We start from the raw sequence: 25,238 nt of genomic DNA, 5'->3' as shown, positions 1-25,238 counted from the left end.
GAAGGCTAGTTTATGTTTTTTTATTTGTTTCATGGGTTGCCACAGCCAAAAATGTATCAAGTGATAAGTAGATTTCACTACTAATAAGCCAATGGAATGGGATCAGGTTATGGTGAAATATGAGGGGAATCTTTGCATCAATAACTGCAGTGTTGGTCCCAAGCCAAACTGAATTACAACTGCTCAGTGGCGGCTGTGTCTTAAGTCGTAGAAATACCAACAGCAATCGCTATGGCCACTACTTTAGCCTTCTTTCCCTCAGGTGGCAAATGAGACGATTCGGCCATGAATATGACTATGTTGTCCTGGTCTACTTATCAACTGGGCCTCAGGGTTGCAGTAACAATACTATACTACAAGTTAATCTATAAATGACAGGAGACAAAGGAGGAAAGGAGAGGTTGGCCTTCTTCTTCAGTAAAGGGGGCTAAGCAATGGCCACTCCTGGTAGGCAAAAGGATTAATCTTTGCTATCCACCATTTCTAGATCATGTTCCCTGTCACTGTATTATAAGGAACATTGAATCTTTCCATATGCCTTAAAAATTAGTAAATTTTTTTTACTTATTTATTCAAGTGGACAGCCTCCTGATAAGTCTCTTTTTATTACCTAAACTGGGCCTCAGATAGTAGTCATAATCTGGGATCAAAGCCTTTCCAGAATGGATCATTCACTTAACAGAGATTATGTTTTATGGCCAAGCTTTCAAGAGCCCAAGATCACTTTGAATCACAGGGAAGTATATAGGTAGAACTTTGTGGAGGAAAATATTTCTTATTTCTAAATATATATGTGATATATGTATATGTGTACATATCACATATATGTAATACTACAGTAATATCCTATTTACTTTCAAGTTGTCATCCATAAGTAAAAATTCTAATAGGATTTCATAATATTAGGGTATGAATCAAAAGTCAAAAAAACCCACCTCCCCAAAAAGCTCATTTTGTTGGTATTTTTAAAATCAATCATTTGATACTTTCAGATAAGTAACATTTTAGAAATAGTTTGGGGTTTTGATCATTTGGTCATTAATTCATCAGCTGTCTATTGAGTTAAATGTGCCTACTGAGAAAGCACCTGCCAGACACTCAGATAATAAATACTAGACAGGCATATATATTTAAATGGTTATGTTTTGAGAATAACTTTATCAGTTACTTAATTTTTATTTTCCTATGCCTGTTTTAAATGCAGATTCCAGAACAGTTTGGTCCAATAAGAACAGTAGCTGAGGGAAAAGGTGATGTTGTCTTGATTGGCACTACTAGGAACTTTGTTTTACAAGGCACTTTGTCTGGGGATTTTAATCCAATTACCCAGGTAAGTTTCAACTGGGGGTAAGTCAATTTTTTTATTTTATTATTTTAATTTATTTATTATAAATATATAATATATATAAATTAATTTATTTATTATTTTAAGCTGTAATAGAATATATTATAAAGCAGTGTGCTATAGTGGTAAATCACTAATTTGGAAATTAGAAAGTTCAAGTCCTGACAGTCCCAACTCTGGCCTCCTAACTTGCTGTGATTTGGCGGTTAATCTCGACTTTCTGGGCTATATGTTCCTGACATAAAATGAATAGATTAAACTAGTTGATCTCTGAGGTCCCTTTCTGTGCCAAGATTCTGAGTCTAGAGAGAGTTAAGCTTCCTAGGTGTTAATATAATGGTCTACTTAGGTTTAGGAGTTATTCCAGACTCCACTCTTACCTTTCCAATACATCTTTCATATACTGCCTAAATAATCCCCTTTTATCCATGAATCTGGTCATATTACTTCCTTTAAAAAGTTATCAGTGATTTCCTATAATTCTTACTTCACAGATGAAACTCAGGTGTCCAGAGCAAGGATGGTAGATAAGTCTAAGTCTTTTTTAATATACTATTTGTTCCTGCTGAAATAAACAACTCTCTGGCCCCATAAATACAAACTGTGTTTATATGTCTTTTCTCAGGATATTCACTTTATCTAGAATGTTCTCCTTCACCTTCTATAGAATTCCTACCACCTTTTAGCCCAAATCAAATGTCATTTGTTCTATGATGTTTTCTGTTATCCCCTCCTGCAACATTTCTTAAATTCTCTAATGTGCTTATTAATATGTCATTTTAGATATTAATTATCTATGTTGATGTCTTTTCCCTCTACTAGACTATAAGCTTTATTAATCCAGGGAACATCCTTTATCTAAACTTAAAATCTCCTCTGTGGATTAACAATGGGTTCATAACCAGGTACACCCAGAGAAAGAACTCTGGGAGATGACTATGAACCACTACATAGAATTCCCAATCACTCTGTTTGTGTCCACCTGCATTTTTTATTTTCTTCACAGGCTAATTGTACACTATTTCAAAGTATGACTCTTTATACAGCAAAATAAGTTTGGACATGTATACATATATTGTATTTAACTTATACTTTAACATATTTAACATGTATTGATCAACCTGCCATCTGGGGGAAGGGGTAGGGGGAAGGAGGGGAAAAGTTGGAACAAAAGGATTTGCAACTGTCAATGCTGAAAAATTACTTATGCATATATTTGTAAATAAAAATCTATAAAAAAAAAAACAAAACAACAACAAAAAAAAAAAAACAGAGGGTTCATAACATATTTTTGTTGCTGTCCACTGATTCAGGTAATAACTATTTCTACTACCTGGCTCATAGGGATTGTTATAAGAAAAACACAATAGAAACATAAGATATGACTAGTTTATAGAATGTAAGCTAAAAATGGAAATTATGAAAGAAACAAACTGAGAAGAATAAATGCAAATTGTGCCATCAAACCATAATAATGATATACTAAAACTATACTTTTGATTTTAATATTTTAGAAAACAATTTCTTTTCCTCTTTATTTTTTGTAGGGCCATACTGATGAACTCTGGGGGCTGGCCATCCATTCTTCTAAATCTCAATTCTTGACATGTGGACATGACAAACATGTTACACTATGGGATGCAATAAGTCATCAGCCTATCTGGAGTAAAATAATAGAGGTAAATGCCTGCATAAAGCTAGTATTTTGTTCTGATTTATACATGCACACATTACAAATATATTATAATATATTAATTTTCTTAAATAATTTTACATGAAAGCAAAAGTGATTATAACCAAGCTTTCATACAGTGAATTTCTTTTAGAAATTTCATAATGACCTTGAGTCACTTTCTGTTTTTTTTGTCTTTTTCTGTCTTATTTTTGAGCTTTCAGTCAGGTAATTTATTAGGCTGCTCCCTAAATTATACTTTTCAAAAAAATATGTTAACTATCAAGTTCCACAACTGAAATTTGACAATAGACCAAGGACTTTAAAATAACTAAAATAAGTTAGAGATAATTATTAAAAATCTATATGTGCTCTGCAGATCTTTACCCCAATGCCTGATCTCACAGATGAGACTCAGGTCTACAGAACCAGATTCTATTGATAAGGAGGTAGGTAGGTGGCGCAGTGGATAGAGCCCCAGCCCTGAAGTCAGGAAAACTTGAGTTCAAATGTGGTCTCAGACACTTAACATGTCCTGGCTGTGTGACCCTGGGCAAGTCACTTAACCCCAATTGTCTCAGCAAAAAGAAAAAATTCTATTGGAAATTCTTTAATGCCACTGGTTCAAGCACCAACTAATGTGCTCTCTACTCTCCCTGCCCCAGTTTAGTTATCTAGTCTTAAGTAGATTATAAAAAGGAATATTTATTTATCAGATAGACTAGAAGATCAGGTGCTATAGCCATACCCCCCCAATGTTTGTGGCATACTCTTGCATAAATACATAGATCTCAAGCAAAAGTGGGCTAAAGCTTACAAAGCACCTGTGAAGGAATAGCTCACAGCTCCTGGTTTCTGTAATCTCTTCATTCCATTTATGTGGTACTCAAGAAGTTCCATTTAAGCCTGGTGAACCTCTTTTTACCTCTCCTTGGCTCTTGATACAAACGCTGCTATTTATTGATTGGAAAATGCAGGTAGGATGCTGATGGGAAAATGGGAAGCCCCAAATTCTTTAGGGCCTTAAAGCTTACAAAGTTCTCCTCTGACTATAACAGGAGAAAGGGACAAGGAGGAAACTTAGTCCAAAGCCGAAGTCAAGGCCTCTCCCTTCCCCTCTTTCACCCAAGCAATTGGTCCTCAGGAGAATTAGTTGAATTCTAGGTTGGCTCCAACCTCTCAAATGAATCCAGTTATAACAAGCTAGAAAATTTAGAAATAACTCCTGGGATTTGGCCAAGTTTCATCAGCCTATTCAGGCACCATTCTTGTGCAGTATCATTTCATACTGCAGGTTCAAAGATTCTTTTGCACTTAAGCAAAGAGTCTTAAACTGGCACCCAAGAACTTGAAGGATATATGTGATTCTGAGAATGTTTTCATCAGATTACCAAAGGGATCCATAACAAAAAGATTAAGAAATTAAGAACTTTTCCCCAAAACTTGTAATTAATTGATTTATTTAGCTTTATTCTCAGATAGTTAAGGCTCAGATAGTTAAGGTGAGATTATTTCGGCCTCATCTTTATATCTAAAAGTATCTTTAAATGGGTTAACTTAAAACTTAAAACCGAGGTATAAAAAATAAAATTCTACTTTTAGCTCCAGTGTTTCATATAATCACAGAATTTCAGAATTTGAAGGGATCTGAATGGCCATTTAGTCTCATCTATACCTTAAAAGGAATACTCTTAATTACATTAACTAGATAAGCAGTCATTCAGCCTTTGCATAAAAACCTCAAATAAGGAAATCTTCAAGTATGATGTTGAAAGTTAATGATATTTGTTTATTCTTCCAATTTCATATAGGTAAACTCTTCATGGGTGATTTAAATAACTATTACATATCAGAACACTAAAAGATACTATGTATCTTTCTACTTGAAAGTCTTTATAACATAGCATTGTCTTTGGAATCAAAAGTTCTAGGTTTATGTTTCAACTCTGTACTTATTAGCTATATGATTGTGTCCAAATCACAAGTCATCCCACCTTTATGAGCCTCACTTTCCTGATCTATAAAGTGGGGTAATTATCTCAGGTAATGGTTGTAAAGAAGGTTTTACAAATTCTAATTTTTTAATTAATACTTTTTTTGATACTGGATAATACATATTCATTGATAAAGCAATAGAACAATGTACAGATTCTACATCAAATTGCCACTAGGGGAAAAAAGCCATGGTTTTAAGAAAAGAATTACTGTTACCTTTTAAAAATAGAAATATAAGGATAAAAGTTATTACATAAAGAACATTACCTTTCTATCCCTAACACCTGGCACAATATTTTGAATACAGTAAGCATTGAATAAGCATTAAATGAATGAATAATAATAGTTCACCTTTATAAACAACTTTGAATATTTAGAAAGAATTTTCTTTACAACAGTCCTGTGAGATATGTATGTGAGCATGGTTATCCCAGTTTTACAGGTGAGGAAATTGAGGTTGATAGAAGTTAAGTAGCTTTACAAATCATAAATTTCAAAGCATGATCCCAGTCAAATTGATGATTGTGTTTTTTTTTTAATTATCTTAATGTCCATGTCAGTAGTAGGGCTAGGTAAACTCCCTCTTGCTACAGTATCTACTCCTATTCCATCATTAATACTTTCCTATTTACGTTTTTCTTGTGTTTACTTCACAAATCTTATCCATCACACCTTTTCTGTCTATCTACTTCTCCCTACTTATAGGGTCTCTACCCCAGTTGGGGGGCCTTGACATTATTACCTATACTATTATAGCCTCCTACTTGATCCTCCTGCCTCAACTGTTTCTGCTTTCTTCAATCCATCCTTCATAGAATTGTGAAAATGATTTCTAAATTAGATCTAACCATATCACATCTTTGCTTAAGAAGATATAAGATCTCCTACTTTTTGCCTCTGAGTTAAATACAGACTCCAGTGAAGGAAGGCCCTTATGATAGAGCTCTAGTTTTTCTTTTCAACTTTATTGCACATAACTTTACCTTATGCACTCTATGTGTCAACAAAACTGGCTTACCTAATGCATCTTATCTCTGAGGCCATCTATCCTCTCCTTCCTCAAATTCACCTCCTCAAATCCCTGGCTCCCTTCAAGGCTTAGCTCAGATGCCATATCCTTAATAGCCTGATCTTCCCCCAGAAGTAGAATTTAAGTTCCTTGGGGACAAAGAGTATTAGTTAGTCTTTGTATCTCTAGATCTTAGCATAATGATTTGCTGATAACAGATCTTTAATAAATACCTGTTGAATGGAATAATACCTGTTGAATGGAATGGACTTTAAGCAAGTCACTTAACTACTCTGTGCATTTATTTCTTGTGTGTAAAATAGAGTTATTAATATTTGTACCAACAATCTTATTACAAGATTGTTATGAGAAAAGTGTTATAGACACATGCAGTTGTTTTTGTTGTTCCTACTGCATTGGAGCAGTGGGAGGAAAGACAAACAAAATGACTATAGAGTTTGTTGTGGCAGACACTGAGGCAAAATGATAATACAGATAATGCCATGTTGCTTTTCCTTGTGGTTTAGGATAAGGGGGCAGTAGACACAATAATATCCATCCATTCGTTCACTTATTTACTATTTCACTCCTGGTCTCTAAAAGTAGGCCTGGTCTTCCTCCTTCTAGAGAAATTAAATCTTCCTGGACCTAGTTGTATTACAGACTCTCAATAAGTTTCAAGCAGTGCCTGCTTCCTCAGAAGTGGGGCTTTTAGGGATCTCATCTTCAGATTGAGATGGATAAAATAGGAGCTCCACACCATGCTGACACCCAGGGGCCTTAAACTGCAACTGTATTTTAAGCATAGTCAGAAACAACAAAATACATCTCTTGGTTCCATTTTTACTCTTATTGTGTTCTTTCAGGTCACCTTTCACTTCTGCATATTTGCATTCCCAATCATTTGTCCTTTCTTTTGTTTCTTTGATACAACTTGCCACCATGAATTCAAATTTTTCCATCCTGCCAATTATTTTTCTTGCGCAGGTCATAAATTCTATTCTCATAATTCTCATTTCTCTTTTAAAGAACTTAGTAACTGTTGTGGTTACATACTAGCCTTAAAATCCACATGGTTCCCTGTCTCATCAGGTATTAGATTAGTTTCTTTTGTTTTGCAATATTTGTTCATAGATACCTAAAATTATTTACTAGTTTGGAGGACATATTTTCTTCTCTGTCGATTTGCCTGCTTATGTGCAAAGTATTAGAATTTTCTTCCTCCCAAGAGCATTGGTCATTTCAATCCCTTTTTTCCCTTATTTTCCCCTTTTATGTTCTGACTTATTCGTTTCTAATAGTGGTTTCCTACGTGCTGAATCTCAAGGCGTTTCATCCTTTTCCCTTGGGCAATTCATGATTTACCACCTGCCCAGCTCTCTGTTGCAAATGACTTTTTGGGAAACAGAATAGTCCCCAACTGAATGCTAAGCATTTTACCCTCCAGCTTAATGAAGGGCACACACACATACCTCCTTCTCTTCCTCTCCACACATGACATCCTGCCCCATTTTTCAGTTCCATGGCATAGGAATACAAAATGTTGTCATATTGCTACCTTCACAACCTGAACAAATTTCTTCCATTTGGATTTTAGCTCTCCATGGTATTAGATAAGGGGTTCATTGTGTGGATTTGAACTCTGTTCTGTTACAAATCCAAACACACTTTCTGCCCTGATCCTTTTACTCTGCTCTTTATCTGCACAGCTCTAGTATAACATAGAACATTGCCACAGCACTTTTATAACCTCAGCAAATCTTTGCAGCATGGTGTTTAGATCTCCAAGTGAGATCATGTTGTGGGGATCTATAAACAAGCCAGTGTGTCTGGTTAGCTAGTATAGTCTTGCTATTGAGAGCTGAGTGTGGTGGACGGTAGGGGAAAGGGTATTCAGTGAGCACAAGTTAGGTTGTCAGTTTGTGAAGTTTTTACTTTCTCTGATTGTTAGTATCTTAGACTATGGAGACAGGTGAAGTTGCTTTATCTCTGCAGCACAATTTCTATTTTTTGAAAGGTTTGAGAGGTTGCAAAAATAAGAGAAAATATTTAGTTCTCCATCTTGTTGGTTATATAACCTGGAAGTTTTCCCTTATTATCAATTCATTTGCCCACTCCTATCTAAGTATATAATTTATGACAATGATTTGATTATAACCTCCAAGAAAACACTATATAAGAATGATGAGTTTTTTGAAAAGTCTCATTCTGATCTTTTAGTTTCACAGCAAGTTCAGTTTGACTTTCAGAGTATGAAAAGGGGAGGTGCTAGTTTGGGAAGTGGTGGATTAGGGCCAGATTGTGAAAGACTATATAGCTAAACAAAGGCATTTATGTTTATCTCTAAAGTGTCAACTCAGTCATTTTCCCTATCCCAAACAGTATATAATAATAATTTTTATTTCCAGGCAGTTAAGTAGAAACTTATATTTGAAAAGGATACCATTCAGTATATTGATTTAGCAAGATTTTTTCAATATGGAGATTTCCATTCTACTGTTGAAGATATAACCTGAATCTGATGTATGAAGAAACCTTAAAGATTAATGAATCATAGAATCTCATTTTCAAAGAAAAAATAAATCAGCTCAAATAGAAATATCCTCAAAAACATCCTTCCAGCTTTTATGTGGAAAATCTCTGGAAAGAGTCAACTTCACTTTTACATAACTCAGATTGTTAGGAAATTTTCCTACTATGATTTTATGGTATTTTGGAGTTTCTAGCACCTTTGTATTTTAGTCCTGCAGCTAAAGTGCCTTTCTTAAGCCAATCCAGAGATGTACCAACATATTGAGAGTGCTTAGCTTGGCATCAAAGAACTTTCCCCATCCTTCATAAGGCAGCTATGGATATATTTCAGAAAATCTGATAGTTGGAAGTCAAAAAAATAATAAATTATATCTTTTTAACAAACCTCTAACTGAAATGTATCATTTCTTTCCATTATGAACGTAGGCAACAAATCACAGTAGTATTAGTACTACTTATGCTTTCTCACCAATAGAAATCACAAATATTTTTCATATCATATAATATATCTTGAAATATTTAAATTTCAGATATCTTGAAATATTTAAATTATTGTAGTCTTCCTCTCTACAGACTATATTTAAATGTAATCAGTATCCTTTGTAATCCTGTGTGTTTTGTTTTTATGTAATTTTTAAAAAATTATTTAGAGAAGGGATCCATAGGTTTTATCAAACTTTGAAAAGGGTCCATGATACATATAAGGTTAAGAACCTCTGCATTATATCATTCAGAGATGGAAGGCAATATATGCCTGATTGACCAGATGACATCCTGTTTGAGCCACCAGCCCATGGTCTCAGTTTCTCTCAGGAGCATGCTTCTTTCCTGAGAGGCAGCAGTATCAATACTGACCACCAGATGGTACTCAGCTTACAAAAGCTTCGGGTGTTTGCCACTGTAACAAGCCCACACTTCAGAGTTGGTAAGCAATTTATATTAACTTCCATTATCTGGATCCAAAATCACATTGATTTAGAGTCACATTGTATATCATACAAATTTTTTTCCAATATGAACATCTAAGTTACCATTGTATTTCTGGACTCAAAAGGAATGACCAAAAAAAAATTAAGGGATGAAATGGAACATCATTCATAATACAAAAATATGAAATCTACTCTCTCTATATAGTTCAGGAACCCCCCCCCCTTTGTCTGGGCTTCCCCCTTTGTTATCACAGGCTTCTGAATTCAGAGATGTAATCAGTCAATCCACGATCATTTATTGAATACCTGCTATTGTGTTCCAGAAACTGCTAAACAAAAGAGATACAAAAGAAAAAATAAAACATTCTCTATCCCAAAGGAGCTTTTGGTCAATCAAGGAAGACAATAACATGTACATAAATAAATATGAACAAAATATATACAAAACAAATTTATGGTAATTTGTAGGAAGAAGACAGCAATTGTGAGGATCAGGGAGGGTTTCTTATAAAAGATGACATTGCAGTTGAGTTATGAAGAAAACAAGGGAATACTGAGGGGAAGAAGTGAATAGGGAATTTATACTCACATGGTGATCTGCCAGTGAGAAGAGAAAAAAATAGTAAGACCAATCTGACTGAACTGTACAATATGGAAGGAAGAGTAATGTTAGGTTGGGAAGATAAGCTAGGATCAGATCGTGAAAGTCTTTAGTTAACAAAGTTTTATTTACCTCTAAAGGTAATAGGAAGCCACAGAAGTTTTATGAGTAGAGGAGTGAAATGGTTAGACTTGTACTTTTAGAAAATCACTTTAGGGAGTAGGTAACTAAGATGTCAGCATAACATTAAAGTTAAAAGGTAAGAAATAGACTGGGAAAATGAGTAAACAATTTAAAAAAAAAGAAAAGAAAAAAAAAAGAAAGAATCTGACCTTAGAAAGTTATTCTAGTGACAGGAAGGTCAAAATCCAAACTTGGAAAACAACACGGTCAAAATAGCTACATACAGAACCTCAAAGAGATATGAATAGGTCTCAGACCCCAAAAAAAGAATTCATGAAAGAGCTCAAAAGAGATTTTTAAAATAGGAAAAGAGAAATAGAAGAAAAATGAGAAAAGAAATGAGAGTAATGCAAGAAAATCATGAAAAAAAGAATCAACATTTTGGTAAATGAGGTACACAAAAAAATAAAAGTATATAATACTGTTTAAAAAAATAGACTAAAAGGTAAAAGAGGTACAAAAATCCCTTGAAGAAAAGAATTCCTTAAAAAGTAGAATTGACTGCATAAAAAGAAGCTAAAATAATTTCTTAAAAATTAGAATTGTTCAACTAGAACTGAATGACAATGTGAGACATAAAGAAATAATAAAACAAAGTCAAAAGAATGAAAAAAAGAATATGTGAAATATCTCAATGGAAAAACAACTAACCTGAAAAATAGATTAAGGAGAGATAATTTAAGAATTTTTGTACTACCAGAAAAATCATCCCAAAAAGAGAGCCTAGAAATCATATTTCAAGAAATTATCAAGGAATACTGTCCAGGTATCCTACAGCCAAAAGATAAAATAGAAATTGAGAGAATCCACCATTCACTTCATGAAAGAGATCCTATAATGAAAAATCCTAGGAATATTATAACCACTTTCCAGAGTTCCCAAGACAAGGAGAAAATATTGCAAACAGTCAGAAACATTTCAGATATCATGGAGCCACTATCAGTATCACCAAGATTTAGAAGTTTCTATGTGAAAAGATCAGAGAATATGGAATATGTTATTTTAAAGGGTGAAGGAGCTAGGACTTAAAGAATTCCTTCCCAGTAAAACTGAGTGTAATCTTTTGGGGAAGGGGGGGAGGATCGATATTTAATAAAATAAGAGGAGTTTCAAGTATTTCTATTGAAATTGTTTTGAAAAGACCAGAGCTGAATAGAAAGGTTAACTTTCAAATATAAGACTCAAGAGAAGCATAAAAGAGGCAATAGGTTAAATTGTTTACATTCCTATATAGGAAGATGATACTTGTAACTCCTAAGAATTTTATCATTATTAGACTTGTTAGAAGGAATATACATAGATGGCATGAATGTGAGTTGATTATGATGGGATGATATCTAAAAAAATTAAGATGTGAGAAAGAGGGGTGTACTGGGAAAAGATGGAAGAGAAGGGTAGAATGGGGTAAATTATCTCACATAAAAGAGCTTATACAGTGGAGGGGAAGATTCAAGATTGGGTAGGGGATGAGGTAGCAGACAACATTTGAACCTTCCTCTCATGAGAATCTGCCCAAAGAAGGCATAACATACTTAATTTGGTATAGAAAGGTATCTTACTTTATAGGAAAGTATGAGGGGAAAGAGATAATTGGGGGGAGAGGGCATTGATTAAAGGTGGTGGTGGTCAGAAGCAAAACACTTTTGAAGAGGGACAAAGTGAAAGGAAAGAGAGAAGGATAAACAAGGGGGGAAATAGGATGGGAGGAAAATACATGGTAATCCTAACTGTAAATATATATATATATATATATATATATATGTATATGTGTGTGTGTGTGTGTGTGTGCGTGTGTGTATAGCAAGTTTGTTTAATAAAAGCCTTGTTTTTCAAGCATATAGAGCACTGAATCAAATTTATAAGAACATAAGTTATTCCCCAGTTGATAAACTGTTAAAGTATATGAAGTTTTCAGATGAAGAAATCAAAGCTATCTATAGTCAAATGAAAAAATGTTTTAAATCACTACTGATTAGAGAAAGTCAAATTAAAATAGCCTGGGCTATTTTAAATTTAAATTTAAAATAGCAAATTAAAATACACTTCAGAGTAGTCAGATTGGCTAATATTATGAAAAGCAAAATGACAAATGTGATAGGAATGTGGGAAATCTGGGACATTATAAAGTACTGTTGTGGAGTTGTGAACTAATCTAACCATTCTGCAGAGCAGTTTGGAACTATGGCCAAAGGATTACTGGGCAAATCCTTTGACCCAGAAATATCACTGTTTCCCAAAATCCTGTATCCCAAAGAGATTTTTTAAAATAAAAGGAAAAGGACCTATATGTACAAAAATATTGATAGCAGCTCTTTATGTGGTGGCAAAGTATTGGAAATTGAAGGGCTGCCAGTCAATTAAGGAATAACTGGACAAGTTATGGTATGTAATTTTGATAGAATACTAATGTACTGTAAGAAATAATGAGCAGGATGCTTTCAGGAAACATGGAAGGAAAGATTTACATGAACGGATACAAAGTGAAGTGAGTAGAACCAGAACAGTGTACACAGTAACAGCAATAAAATATGATGATCAACTGTGAAAGATTTAATTATTCTCAGCAATACAATGATCTGAGTGAATTACAAAGGATTTTTTTATGAAAAATGCTATCCACCTTCAGAGAAAAACTGATGGTATCTGAATGCAGATTGAAGCATTTCTTTTTTCTTTTTTTTTTTTTTTTTTTTTTTTTTTTTGGTCTGTGTTTTCTTTCATAATATAACTAATACAGAAATATGTTTTGCTTGATTGTACATGTATAACCTTTATCAAATTGCTTGCCTTCTCAGTGAGGAGGAAGAGGGAAAGAATTTAGAAATCAAAATGTTTTAAATTGAATATTTAAAATTGTTTTATATATAATTTTAAAAATAAAATATTTTTTTTAAATTTTAAATCACTTTAAGTAACTGTTTGGAAGATAGGAGTAGATGGAGACTTGTGGCAGGAAAACCAATTAGTAAAGCTTTGCAATGGTCTAGGTGCTAAGTGATGTAGATCTAGATTAAGGTGGTAACTATGAGTAGATCACATAATTCTAAGAAGCAGGTTGGACATATATGACTAGAGCTTGGGAGGCATACCAGAAATGAATGTAGAGAATTAAGTCTTCTGCATAGAGATGATAATTGAACCCATGTAAACTAATAAAAACATCAAGAGAGAATATAGCTAGAGGAGAAGAGGCCCAAGTAAGAGCTGTGGAATTATCCAGTGGTGTGGTGTTATTAGGGGGTATGCTTTTGATGAATCGGCAAAGGAGACAGCGTAGTGTTTTTGAATAGTTTATCCTGAGCAAGATAAGCTGGAAAAGAAATAACATCTTCCTATATGAAGCCACCATTTCTACCCTTTTCTCAAGCTTTTCACTTGTCTTGGGATGAGAATCATTATTTCAACACTAACCTCCATTTATCTAATTTTCCAGTTTGCAAGGCTTTAGGACAGTACTAGTTATGTCTCTGTGCTTCCCTGGTGATCTGGCTCAGTAGCCATTTTCATGACCTCTAGAAAGTTCTAAAACATGGTTAGTAGAAGGAAAAAAAGAAAGCCAATCGTAGATGCTTCAAAGCACATATCATGGCTTATCCTATTCGATCATGCAGCTTCCCACCCCAGACTATATTCAGGGCAATACAGTTTCCATTATTCACTTTATGCTTTAGAAAAAATCTTACTTAGTATTCTAATTTCTGGTGTATCTTGGTATGTCTCACAAAATATGTATTCCTCTGGAGTCTTCCTAGAAACTATCATCTCTACAGAAACAATAAAGGTTTTTACATAAAAACAACTGGCTATATTCATATTAAAATTAAATCTATATCTTAGCCCCTATACCCATTGGTCCTAGTACTACCACTAAGATCCAGAGAAAAAAATGTGGCTTTGCCAAGGTCACACTCAGTCATCACTGCCAGACTCAGAACTAGAAACCAGGAATCCCAACTCCCAGCTAGGAATTTTTCCTTCCATATCCCATTGTTTCTTCCTGAAATATGACATCACTCTAAATGAGTAAGAAAAAAAATTTCTTTTTGAAAATATTTTATTATAGGATTATCTTAAGGCAATAGACTCTTGCTTTTATTTATTTAATAGAAATAAATTTTTCTGGCTATTAATTTATACCTCTTTTGAAATATTTTAGGATCCAGCACAGTCTTCTGGTTTTCATCCTTCAGGGTCTGTAATTGCAATTGGAACACTAACTGGAAGGTAAGATTAATGAGTGCTTTTCTTTGTGTTTCAGTAGCTCACTGAAAAATCAGATTTCTTTCTCCCAGAGACATAGCCCAGTTGCATACTGGATTGCATTTTTTGAGAGTCTATTGGCTTTACCAGTAACCAAATACAAACTCACAAGAAAAGTTCAGCATTCATAATTAACTTTTTTCTTGTTACATTCTTACAAACAGCATTTTCTTTGCATGTTCCTTAATGTTTTTTATTATATGAAAAGGGTTTCTAAATGTTCAAACCAAATATGTTTTGTGTTTATTTTTTCTGCCAGAATATAATATTTGGGGTTTGATTTTATAAAAATCAAAAAATGTTGGAGAAATATTGATCAGTTGACCAAACATTAAGGAGCATTGTCTCGAAAATGGAATCTGATAAGCTCAACACAATGTTTTGTTAGACTATTTATCACATGACTATGATTCAAATCAGGGTTTATCAGACTTTTGCCTTGACTTTGAGTGTACTTTCCAGTAGCTAGATAATTAAGGCTAATCTTGCCTGATTAACATTTTTCAATAATCAGTGGTCTATGCATACTAGTATATAATGAAGACAAAGAAGGAAACTGGGGCTTAAGAGTTGAATACAATAATATTCCCTTAAATCTAGACCTCTTTCAAATTGGATCAGAAACAAAATAAAGGAGCTAGAACTACAATCCAAGAATCATCTACTCAGCAAAACTGAATATAATCTTGGGGGGGGGGGAGGGAATCAATGAGAGCTGAATAGAAAATTTAACTTTCAAATATAAGAATCAAGAGAAGCATACATAAAAAGTTAAACAGGAAAGAGAAAGCATCCCTTCCTTTGGTTCTTAGCCTTTGCATTGGTTTAAAGATATAATGGATGCCAATGTATTAGTATTTTAAATGGGTTGCTAGAGTCAGCTTCACTCTTTCTGTTCAAGTTTTTAAAATACTGAAAGTTAGAGAGTTTGTTTAAGGTTAAATGGTTGTTATAGATAAACAGTGTCAAAAAAATAATAGTTCATAGGATTTAGAGCTGGACAGAGACCTTAGAGATTATCTACTTCAATAATTGGCAGACTTTTTCTTTAAATGAAAAAAAGAATTATTCAAATTTAGCTTCCAATTTAATTTTGAGCAAACACTTCTCTAAATGTTGATCACCATCCCTTCTTGGATACTCTCTCCTCTCTGTTTTATTTAACACTGCTCTCTCCTGATTCTATCTTCTACATAAGTTTTCTTCCTCCTAGTCTCCTTGGCTGGATTTTCATCCTTGCCGTACCCTGGGCCATATCTGGGTATGCTACTAAAGGCCTGCCTTCAGTTTTTCTTCTATACTATCTAATGATTGTCTCAGCATCTCCCATCTGCTCAATTAGCTCTACATAGATGATTCCCAAATCTAAATATCCAACTTTTATCTCTTTCCCAAGTTCTAGTTTTGCATTACAAACTATTCTAAACATTTCAGACTTGAAGTTCCATAGGCTTCTCAAATTTAATATGTCCCAAACAGAACTTAATACCTTAACCACAAACCCTCTCCTTTCCTGAACTTTCATATTTGTGTTGACGGTACCTCTCTCTTCCCAGATAGATGAATAGAGATAGAGATAGAGATAATCTGCTCTTGGGTAAGTTACTTCCTCTTTAGGGCCTCTTCTAACCCTGGACAATTTCTTTCTAGCTCCTCTCATAGACACAAGATATTCCAATATAAAAAATACTGGGGGGAAGTCCCTAAGTGAATTCTTCATTGCACAAATATCATGTATATATCTTATATGAACATAATTATTAACATATTCCTCATTAGAATGTGAACTCCTTTAGGTTAGGAATCATGTTTTGGCTTTTATTTGTATCTCTAGAGCTTAATGCTGTGCCTGACAATTAATAAGGACATAATAAATACTTGGTGACTGATTAAATTAGCAACCATACTAAGGAAGAATTGGGGCAGGGGATGAACAAATATTTTATTTCCATGTGAGATTATTGAAGGAGAGTTGGACATAGATTGGGGTAGGAGATTATTATATGATATCAATTATCAAATTATATGATTATCAATCTAGGGATAAAAGACAATCTAAATCAATCAGGCAATTTTGACCAACCATCTTAATTTACAAATGTGGGCACTTTGGTTCAAGAAAACAAAGTTCACTGTGATCAGGGACAACAATTCACAAAGATGACTTCTCATTACTTTCTTGTTTAGTACAGTGAAGTTCTCATAGATGATAGGTACTAGTAAAGTTTTCCTGGCTTCTAATGGAGTTTATACAATGAATTGTTGAAGAAGCAAGATATTATCCATTATTTCTGCCTTTGAAATCCTTTAATATTGTAACTGATTGAGGCAGCTAAGGAAGGAGAAAAGACAGGGACAAAATCTCCTGAATTCATACACATGGCTAACTTTAGTCCTCTCCCAATAGAGATAAAGGCCTTGATTAAACACTGAAAATATTCCTGGAGCCTAAGAATTCATTGCTGTCATAGATGTCCATTAGCTTATAACAAGGTTCAAAGCAAAACAAAGAGGAGAATTTGTTCCTGACTTAACTTTGTGTCTGATTTAACTTTTAACTTTTTAACTGATTAGACTGTTGAGCCAGTCTCTAGAGTTTAAAACAATTGTTCTCAAACTTTTTAATCTGAAGACTCCTTTATATTCTTAAAAATTATTGAAAACTACTTCATATTCTTAAAAGCATTGAGGAGCCCAAAGAGCTTTTGTTTTGTGGGTTATATGTATTAGTATTTAGCATATTGGAAATGAAAACTAATAATTTTAAGCATATTTGCTTATTAATTCATTAAAATAATAAATCTATTATATGTTGATATAACTTTCTTATGAAAAATAATTATTTTTTAGCTTTTTATTTTCAAAATATATGCATAGTTTTCAACATTCACCTTTGCAAAACCTTGTGTTCCAAATTTTTTCTCCCTCCCTTCCTCTCATCCCTTCTCATAGATAGCAAGTAATCTAATATGAATAAATAAATTTTCAAAAACAAAAAAGTAGTGAAAAGAAAGACATCATTTTACATATTTTTGCAAATCTCTTATATCCAGCTTAATAAAGATAACTAAATTTTCATAACTGATTCTGTTCAGTCTGTTATTGATATGTAGTTTTGGTTGAAGTGTTATAAACAAAATTCAGCTTCACACTTATGGTTGGAAAAGGAGGAGACAGTTTAGTAGGCAAATAACATCATAATGCTATTGTAAAAAAATAATTCAAAACCATACTTTGACCACAGATGATAAAACAAGTTATGCATGTAAGGAACAATTCATTCAAGGACTTTTGTTTAGTATTTCTTTTATTGGAATGTTTTGCATCTTTGAGTAGTGCAGGAGGTAATTATCCAGATCTAGAATAATCCCCCAAACAGGAAGTGACTTGTCCAACAATTTGAACCTGAGTTCAAAGTTTTCTGACTTCAAATTTAGCTCTTTATCTACTTAAGAACAGAAAGCACACCTGAGTGTCTAATCTTTATTAAAAGAGATATATGGGGAACTACTTTGGGTTGTAAGGTTTTCAATTAAATTTCTCCACCTGTAAAAAGAGGGAATTTGATTAGAGGATCACTTAAGTTTCTTGAACTTCTGACATTCCACTTTTCTGTAATTAACACACTAGGAATGTTTTCTACAAACTTAATTTGAATAATTTCCAAACTTTAAAAATCCTTAAATTACATGACTGCTTTATATTTTTGAACTATTGAATTAGTTTGAAAATAGTATGAAAATTTTACTATAAAAATATTTAATGTGTCCCAAATTGATACATATTTCCCAATCCTTTTCATATCAGAAAGTCAATGATAATTCTTATTTCCCTTGTTTGTATTTTTTCTTATAGAAATTCATCTTCATATCCTATGTTGAGCATAAAAAATATTTTTATTATCCAAGAAAATAAGCCCTGTTTTAGGTTGTAATATAGAAACATAAAAAGGAGTAACCATGTAATTTTGCATTGTTAGGAAATATGTATGTATGAAGGTTGCTTGATATAGAGTTTTAGAGATCTTTCCTTTTGCAGTGGGTACAGGTATTATTGTAACTAAACTAACTTTAAACTCTTTCTTATTGCAAGGATTTAATGCATTTTTCTTCTGTTTTCTAACAGGTGGTTTGTGTTTGACACAGAAACAAAAGATTTAGTTACAGTGCACACAGATGGGAATGAACAGCTGTCTGTTATGCGGTACTCACCAGGTTGGAAAAGAATTCACTCACTGTTAAAACTTGAACTTATTGAAATATATATAGAATTGCTTCCTTTTAAACTTAAAAACTGTATCAGTCAAATTTCAATGGTACTTGCACTTATATGGGGTCCTAATAGACTCTCTTCATTTCTTCAGCCCTTCTCTTTTAGTTTTGAATAAACTATGTGTAGATCAAGACTTTTCAGCAGGAATTTGATGAGTCCTTTTAATTAAAAAGATATTGTTGATGTTTCTTGTTTTATACACCAGTCTCTGTAAGCCTTTAAAAACTTCTGTAATAAAGAACATTCAAGCATCTATTCTATGAATAGATGCTTGAATTTCTTTTCAAAATTCTGATAGAATAATTCCTCATCTCTCTAGTGAGAGGAAATATACATCATCAGTTGTCCTTTGAAACCAAGATTGGTTACTGTATTAAATCTGAAACCAACTGTCTTTTTAGTCTTGTTTTCATTTATACTGCTGTAGTCACTGTGCATAGTGCTTCTGCCACTGAACTACCCAAGACATGTTGATTCTGCTTTCTTCATAGTGTGTCCCTTCCAAGAAATCTTCCCATGTTTCTCTAAATTGTTCATATTCATCATTTCCTACAAAGCAGTAAGATTTTATTATATCCATATACCATAATTTGTTATATTCCTCAAAAGATAGAACTACTTTATTTCACTTTTTCACAAAAGAATACTGTTATAACTTGATAAAGTGAAACTCAGGATTGTTTTGTTATTTTTGTTGTTCAATCATTCAGTCATACCTCATTTTTCCTGAGTCCATGAACAACCATAGCACATCATACCCTTCTGCCCTCCACTATCTCTTGAAGTCTAAGTTCATGTTCATTGTTCCAGTGACACGATCTATCCATCTCCTCCTCCTCTGTCCCTATTGCCTTTGCCTTCAATCTTTCCTAGGATCATGGGTTTTTCCAGTGAGTCGCCTCTTTTCCTTATATGGCCAAAATATTTAAACTTCTATATCAGTATTTGATCTTTCAGTGATTACCCTGAATTAATTTAAATATTGACTGATTTGATTTCCTTGCTGTCTAAGGGACTCTCAAAAGTCTTTTCCAGCACCACAATTCAAAAGCTTTGATTCTGTGTTCCTCAGCTTTCCTTAAAGTCTAAATCTCACAACCATACTATACAGATTTGCTATAGTTTTCCTTATAAGGGACAAGCATCTTTCCATTTCATAGCTGAAGTCACTATCTTCAGTAGTCTTTGAGCCTAAGAATATAAAATCTGATGCTGCTTCCATTTCTTCTGCTGTTTACCAGAAAATGATGAGACCACTTGCCAAGATCTTACTTTTTTTAATGTTAAACTTCAAGTCAGCTTTAACACTCTTTTATTCTTCACTTTTTCCCAATGGAGTGGTATCATCTTCATATCTGAGACTGTTGATATTTCTCCTGACAACCATAATTCCAGCTTTTGATTCAGCCAGCTTGGCATTTTGCATCATGTATTCTGCATATAGATTAAAATAAGGTAGCAATATACTGCCTTGTCGGTCTCGTTTTTCAATCTTAAACCAGTCAGTTGTTCCATATTCAGTCCTAACTGTTGCTTCTTGGCTCTCCTGCAGTTTCTTCAGGAAACAAATAAGATGATCTAGTACCCCCATCTCTTTGAAGATTTACCACATTTTGTTGTGATTAATACAATTAAAGGTTTTAGTGTAGTAAATGAAGCAGAAATAGATTTTTTTCTGGAATTTCCTTGCTTTCTCCATAATCCACCAAATACTGGCAATTTCATCTCTAAATCCTTAGCCTCTTCAAAAATCAGTCTGCTCTTCTTGTTTGATATATTGCTAAAGCCTCGCTTGTAGAATCTTAACCATAAGCTTGCTGGCATACGAAATAAGTGCACTTGTTTAGTAATTGAACCATCTCTTGGCATTGCCCTATTTTAAGATTGGGACAGATCTTTTCCAATCCAGTGAGTACTGTTTTATTTTCCAAATATGCTGGCAATATTGAGTGCAGCATTTCAACAACATCATCTTTTAGTGTTTCAAATAGCTTAGTTTGAATTCCATTACCTCCACCAGCCTTATTATTAACAATGCTTCCTAAGGCCCACTTGACTTGATTTTCCAGTATGTCTGTCTCTAGATCAATAACCACCACATTGTGATTATTAATGATGTTAAGATCTTTCTTGTATATTTCTTTTGTATATTCTTGCCAGTTCTTAATCTCTTCTATTTCTGTTAAATATTTGCCATTTTGTCTGTTCATTTTTACATGAAACTTTCCCCTTGATATCTCTAATTTTCTTGAAGTGATCTCTTGTTTTTCCCATTCCATTGTTTTCTTCTATTTCTTTTTATTGCCCGTTTAAGAAAACTTTATCCCTCCTTGCTATTTTCTGGAATTCTTCATTCAGTTGGACATAACTTTCCCCATTACTTTTTTCCTCACCTATTTGTAACATTTCATTAGATAACCATTATAACCGTTTTGCTTTTTGGCTCTTCTTATTTTATTTGTAATGTTTTTGCTGTGGATTCCTATACAATATTGAGAACTTCTATCTATATTTCTTCAGGTACTCTATCTACTAAATGTAATTCCTCAAATTTAATTATCACCTCCACTTAATATTCATAAAGGATGTTATTTAAATCAAACCATATGGTCTGATGGTTTTCCCTACCTTCTTTATTTTATCTGAGTCTTGGAATGTGAAGCTCATGAGTTGAGCCACAGTCAGCACCAGGTCTTGTTTTAACTGACTATGTAGAGCTTCTCCTTCTTTGATTGCAAAGTATATAATCAATCTGATTTCTACATCTGATGATGTCCATGTGTAGAGTCACCTTTCTGGTTATTGGAAAAGAGTGTTTGCCTTGACCAACAAATTATCTTAACAAAACTCCATTTCTCTCTGCCTTTCTTCACTTTGGACTCCAAGATCAAATTCACCTTTTTTTTCCAATTGTATCTTAATTTCCTATTTTAGCATTCCAGTCACCTATGATAAGTGTGACATCTTTTTTTTATGTTACTTCTGGAAGATATTGTAGGTCTTCATAGAACTGATCAACCTTGGCCTCTTAGGCATTAGTGGTTGGAGTATGAACTTGTATTACTGTCTTAACAGTAATTTAGAACACTCTATATATAGAACTTAAGTCTTCTAAATCCAAATTCTTTCACCTTTGAGATTCTCAAAGAGTAGAACTGCTTTCTGTACCCTGGAAAATGTCAATTGCTATTATAAAATAATAGTATTTCTCAGTAATTAAGAATGCCCTCAAACAAATACTTGGGGCACCCATATGCTCATTAATAGTTTTCGGATGCTAAGAAAACATAGGGAGGGTCCCCAGAATAGTGGGATTAAGTGATTTGCCCAGGGTCACACAGCTAGTAAATATTAAGTATCTGAGGCCAAATTGCCCTATGGCAAACTTACTAGAGGATATGAACATGAGTAGCTTAAGACAGGCAGACATGGGGCCATTGTGTTCTGAATCATAGGAGAAAATGACATCATAGGTGTATTTGAATATGTGATACTCAAGCTAGAGAAGGCCCCTGATCCTTGGACATAACCACGTCTTACCTACTATCATTTGCTAATTGGAAATTTCCCAAGGGAGCCAGATGGTACAGTAAATAGGGTACTCACCCTGAAATCAAAAGGACATGAGTTCAAATTTGATCTCAGATACTTAATATTTACTAGCTGTGTGATCCTGGGCAAATCACTTAATCCCAATTGCCTCACACACAAAAAGAAAGAAAATTTCTCTGCTCTTTGTCTAGAGAGAAATTTTATTTCTTCTGCTAAGGACTTGCAAAGCAATCATAATGAAAATTCACCTCTCTCTAGCACTTCAGAAAGCACTATCTTCACAACAACACTATATTTGGGGGGAGGGAGATGGGGTGCTTTGCATGTATTAATATCATCATTTTACAATAAGGACACAAACTCAAAAAGGTCAGTCATAATTTGAATTCAGATCTTCTGATTCATAATCTTATACAAGAGTCTCCAAAGAAAATCTGGTGGTTATAGTATTCTCATTTGATTTTTTTTTTAAATTTAGAGTTCTGAAGAAATTTGAGATCCAAAGATTATATTTGTTCAGCTAAATGTAAATAAATTTAATACTAGCTACTTGGTTGATCTTTCCTCCATTATATTGGAGTAGAGTTCAGCTAATTTAAATATTATCATTGGCCCATTTCATACCATAGTTCTATTGTGGCGTATTAATTTATTTCCAGCCTCAGTTTAGATTTCCTTATCTTTTTTCTCAGTTATTTTAAATCTTTAGATTCTTTGAGAAGCTCTTCCCTCTTCTAAGTTGGAAGGAAGCTCATCATTTTACTGATTGGGGAAACAAAAGGTGAGAGAGAACAAATTCTAGCTAGTAAAGCAGGAGACTCCAGATTTGAATCCAGATCCTCTGATTTAAAACTCATTGTCCTTTCTTGTGTATTACAGTGCCTCATGGCTTTTCCTGTATAATCTGTTTTCACTAGAATATATTTGTATTATTTTCTACTTATGATAGTAGATCATTTTGCAAGGAATGTTGCAAGCTTATAGATACAATATTCTGATAGAGACATATATAGAATGCTATTCCAGATCTTTCACAGTCTCTCCTGAAATATTTACCAACATTCTCTCTCAGCAAATGAGAAATTATATGTACAGTATGTATACTATTCAGTCACTTCTTAATTCCTTTATTTTATCAGTCAACAAATATTTACTAAATACCTTCTATGTGTCTGACACTATACAAGCCTCTGGGCAGTTAAAAAAAAGTAAAAGTTTTCTCCCTTGAAAAGCTAATTAAACATCTGCTTATAGAGATCAGTATAAAATAAATAGAAGATTATTTTAGGAGAGACAGAAACTGAGAGGGTAGGGTGGGAAAGAAAAAGGAATTCAAAAAGGTTACATGTAAAATGATGATTGAGCTGACCATTTTAGGGAGCTAAGGATTCTAAAAAGTGGACAATAGGAAAAAGTATATATATAATAGGTTTGATGACAGCCAGTGCAAAGGTATTAGAGTGGGTCTGAGAGAAATTATAGCGTGAGGAAGAGTAAACTGGCCAGTTTGCTTTGACTGACAGGTTATGAGAAATGAAATAATGTATAGTATAGTAAAGCAAGTCAATAAAGGCTTTAAATGCCAAGCAAAAGAATTCATATTTGATCCCAGAGATAATAAAGAGCCATTGGAGTTTGAGTAGGTGAGTTACATGGTTGTAGAAAATCACTTTGGCAGCTGTATGGAGGATGCATTAGAGTAGAAAAAGAATTTAAGCAGGGACACTAATTTGGAGGCTCTGTCTGTAGTCCAGGTGAGAAGTGATGAGGCACTGAAACAGAGTAGTGGCCATGTGAGTAGAAAGTAGGGAGCAGTGCAGGAGATATTGTAGAAATAGCAACCGTGGAGCAGAGCCAAGATGGTAGAGAATACTTTGAGCTCTTCCTGGCTTCCCTCAGATCAGTACCAGATCAAGCCTCTAAATGGGTTTTGGGGGGACAGAACCCACAAATATTTAGAGTGTTACAAATGTCCAGCAGAAGATATTTTGGAAGCACTTCAGGAATGGTCTGTCTCAATCGAGCATGGGGGGAGAAGCAGCCCAGCATTCGTGCAGTAGAGGGACTGAGGGTAGAGAGTCCTCCACTTGCCAGGGGAATCTACTAGAAAGCTCTTAGCCAAAATACAACAGCGTTGGCTACTCTTTCCTGGTTCAGAAGCCAGTGGATTGGGAGACCAGCTCTGAGACTTCCAACACAACTACAGAAGCCATATTGTGAGCCCCTGAACTCCAGCATAATGGGACTTGGCCACACTCACTCAGCACAGGGAAGGAAGCCAACAGCCCCAGCCCCAGAGCAACATAAAGTAACTGTCACCTGTAGAGGAAGCTTGGGACAATCTATCCTTTGCCCTAAGAGCAGACCTCAATCTTTAAAAATAAGCAAAAAAAAAAAAAAAGAGCTCTGACCAAAGATAACTATTATGGTGACAGGGAAGAACAAACCTCAAACCTGAGGACACTAAAGACAAAACTTATCCAATTGAAGTCTCAAAGGATGATATGAGTTGGGCTCCAACTCAGAAGACTCTCTTGGAAAGATTGAAAAAGGATCTTGAGAGTTAGAAGAAAAAATATGGAAAGGAAATGAGACTTTGCAGGAGAGTTTGGAAAAGGAAACAAATTATCTGAAGAAAACTTGTTAAAAATTGATTTGGCAAAATGGAAAAAGAAAACTCCTTAAAAAACATAATTAGTGAAATGGAAAAGGAGAACAACTCCCTAAAAAATAAAATTGGTGAAATGGAAAAAAAAAATCAAATGATCAAAATAATTCATTTAAAAGTTCAATTGGGCAAATGCAAAAGGATGTTAACAAAAAGCTATCTGTAGAAAATAATTCATTAAAAATTAGAATTGGCAAATGGAAATGAATGACTCAATAAA

General features: G+C 33.9%; 1 protein-coding gene across 11 annotated transcripts in view; it reads left to right on the top strand.

The window, feature by feature from the left end:
* The window catches only part of EML1 (EMAP like 1), a 267,603-nt gene that overhangs the window by 230,285 nt on the left and 12,080 nt on the right, over window positions 1-25,238 (top strand). For all 11 annotated transcript variants that reach the window (XR_004232102.1, XM_031953270.1, XM_031953269.1 and 8 more), the window contains 4 exons: window positions 1,205-1,330; window positions 2,893-3,024; window positions 14,423-14,490; window positions 18,652-18,740. Coding sequence is in view for 10 of the 11 variants with exons in the window: in XM_031953270.1 (XP_031809130.1) it covers window positions 1,205-1,330; window positions 2,893-3,024; window positions 14,423-14,490; window positions 18,652-18,740 (415 nt within the window). In the remaining variant the exon portion in view is untranslated. The remainder of the gene's footprint in view (window positions 1-1,204; window positions 1,331-2,892; window positions 3,025-14,422; window positions 14,491-18,651; window positions 18,741-25,238) is intronic.

Source organism: Sarcophilus harrisii, chromosome 2 (assembly GCF_902635505.1).
Source record: "Sarcophilus harrisii chromosome 2, mSarHar1.11, whole genome shotgun sequence".
NCBI classification, from domain to species: Eukaryota; Metazoa; Chordata; class Mammalia; order Dasyuromorphia; family Dasyuridae; genus Sarcophilus; species Sarcophilus harrisii.
This window is presented reverse-complemented; position numbering and strand designations above follow the sequence as displayed.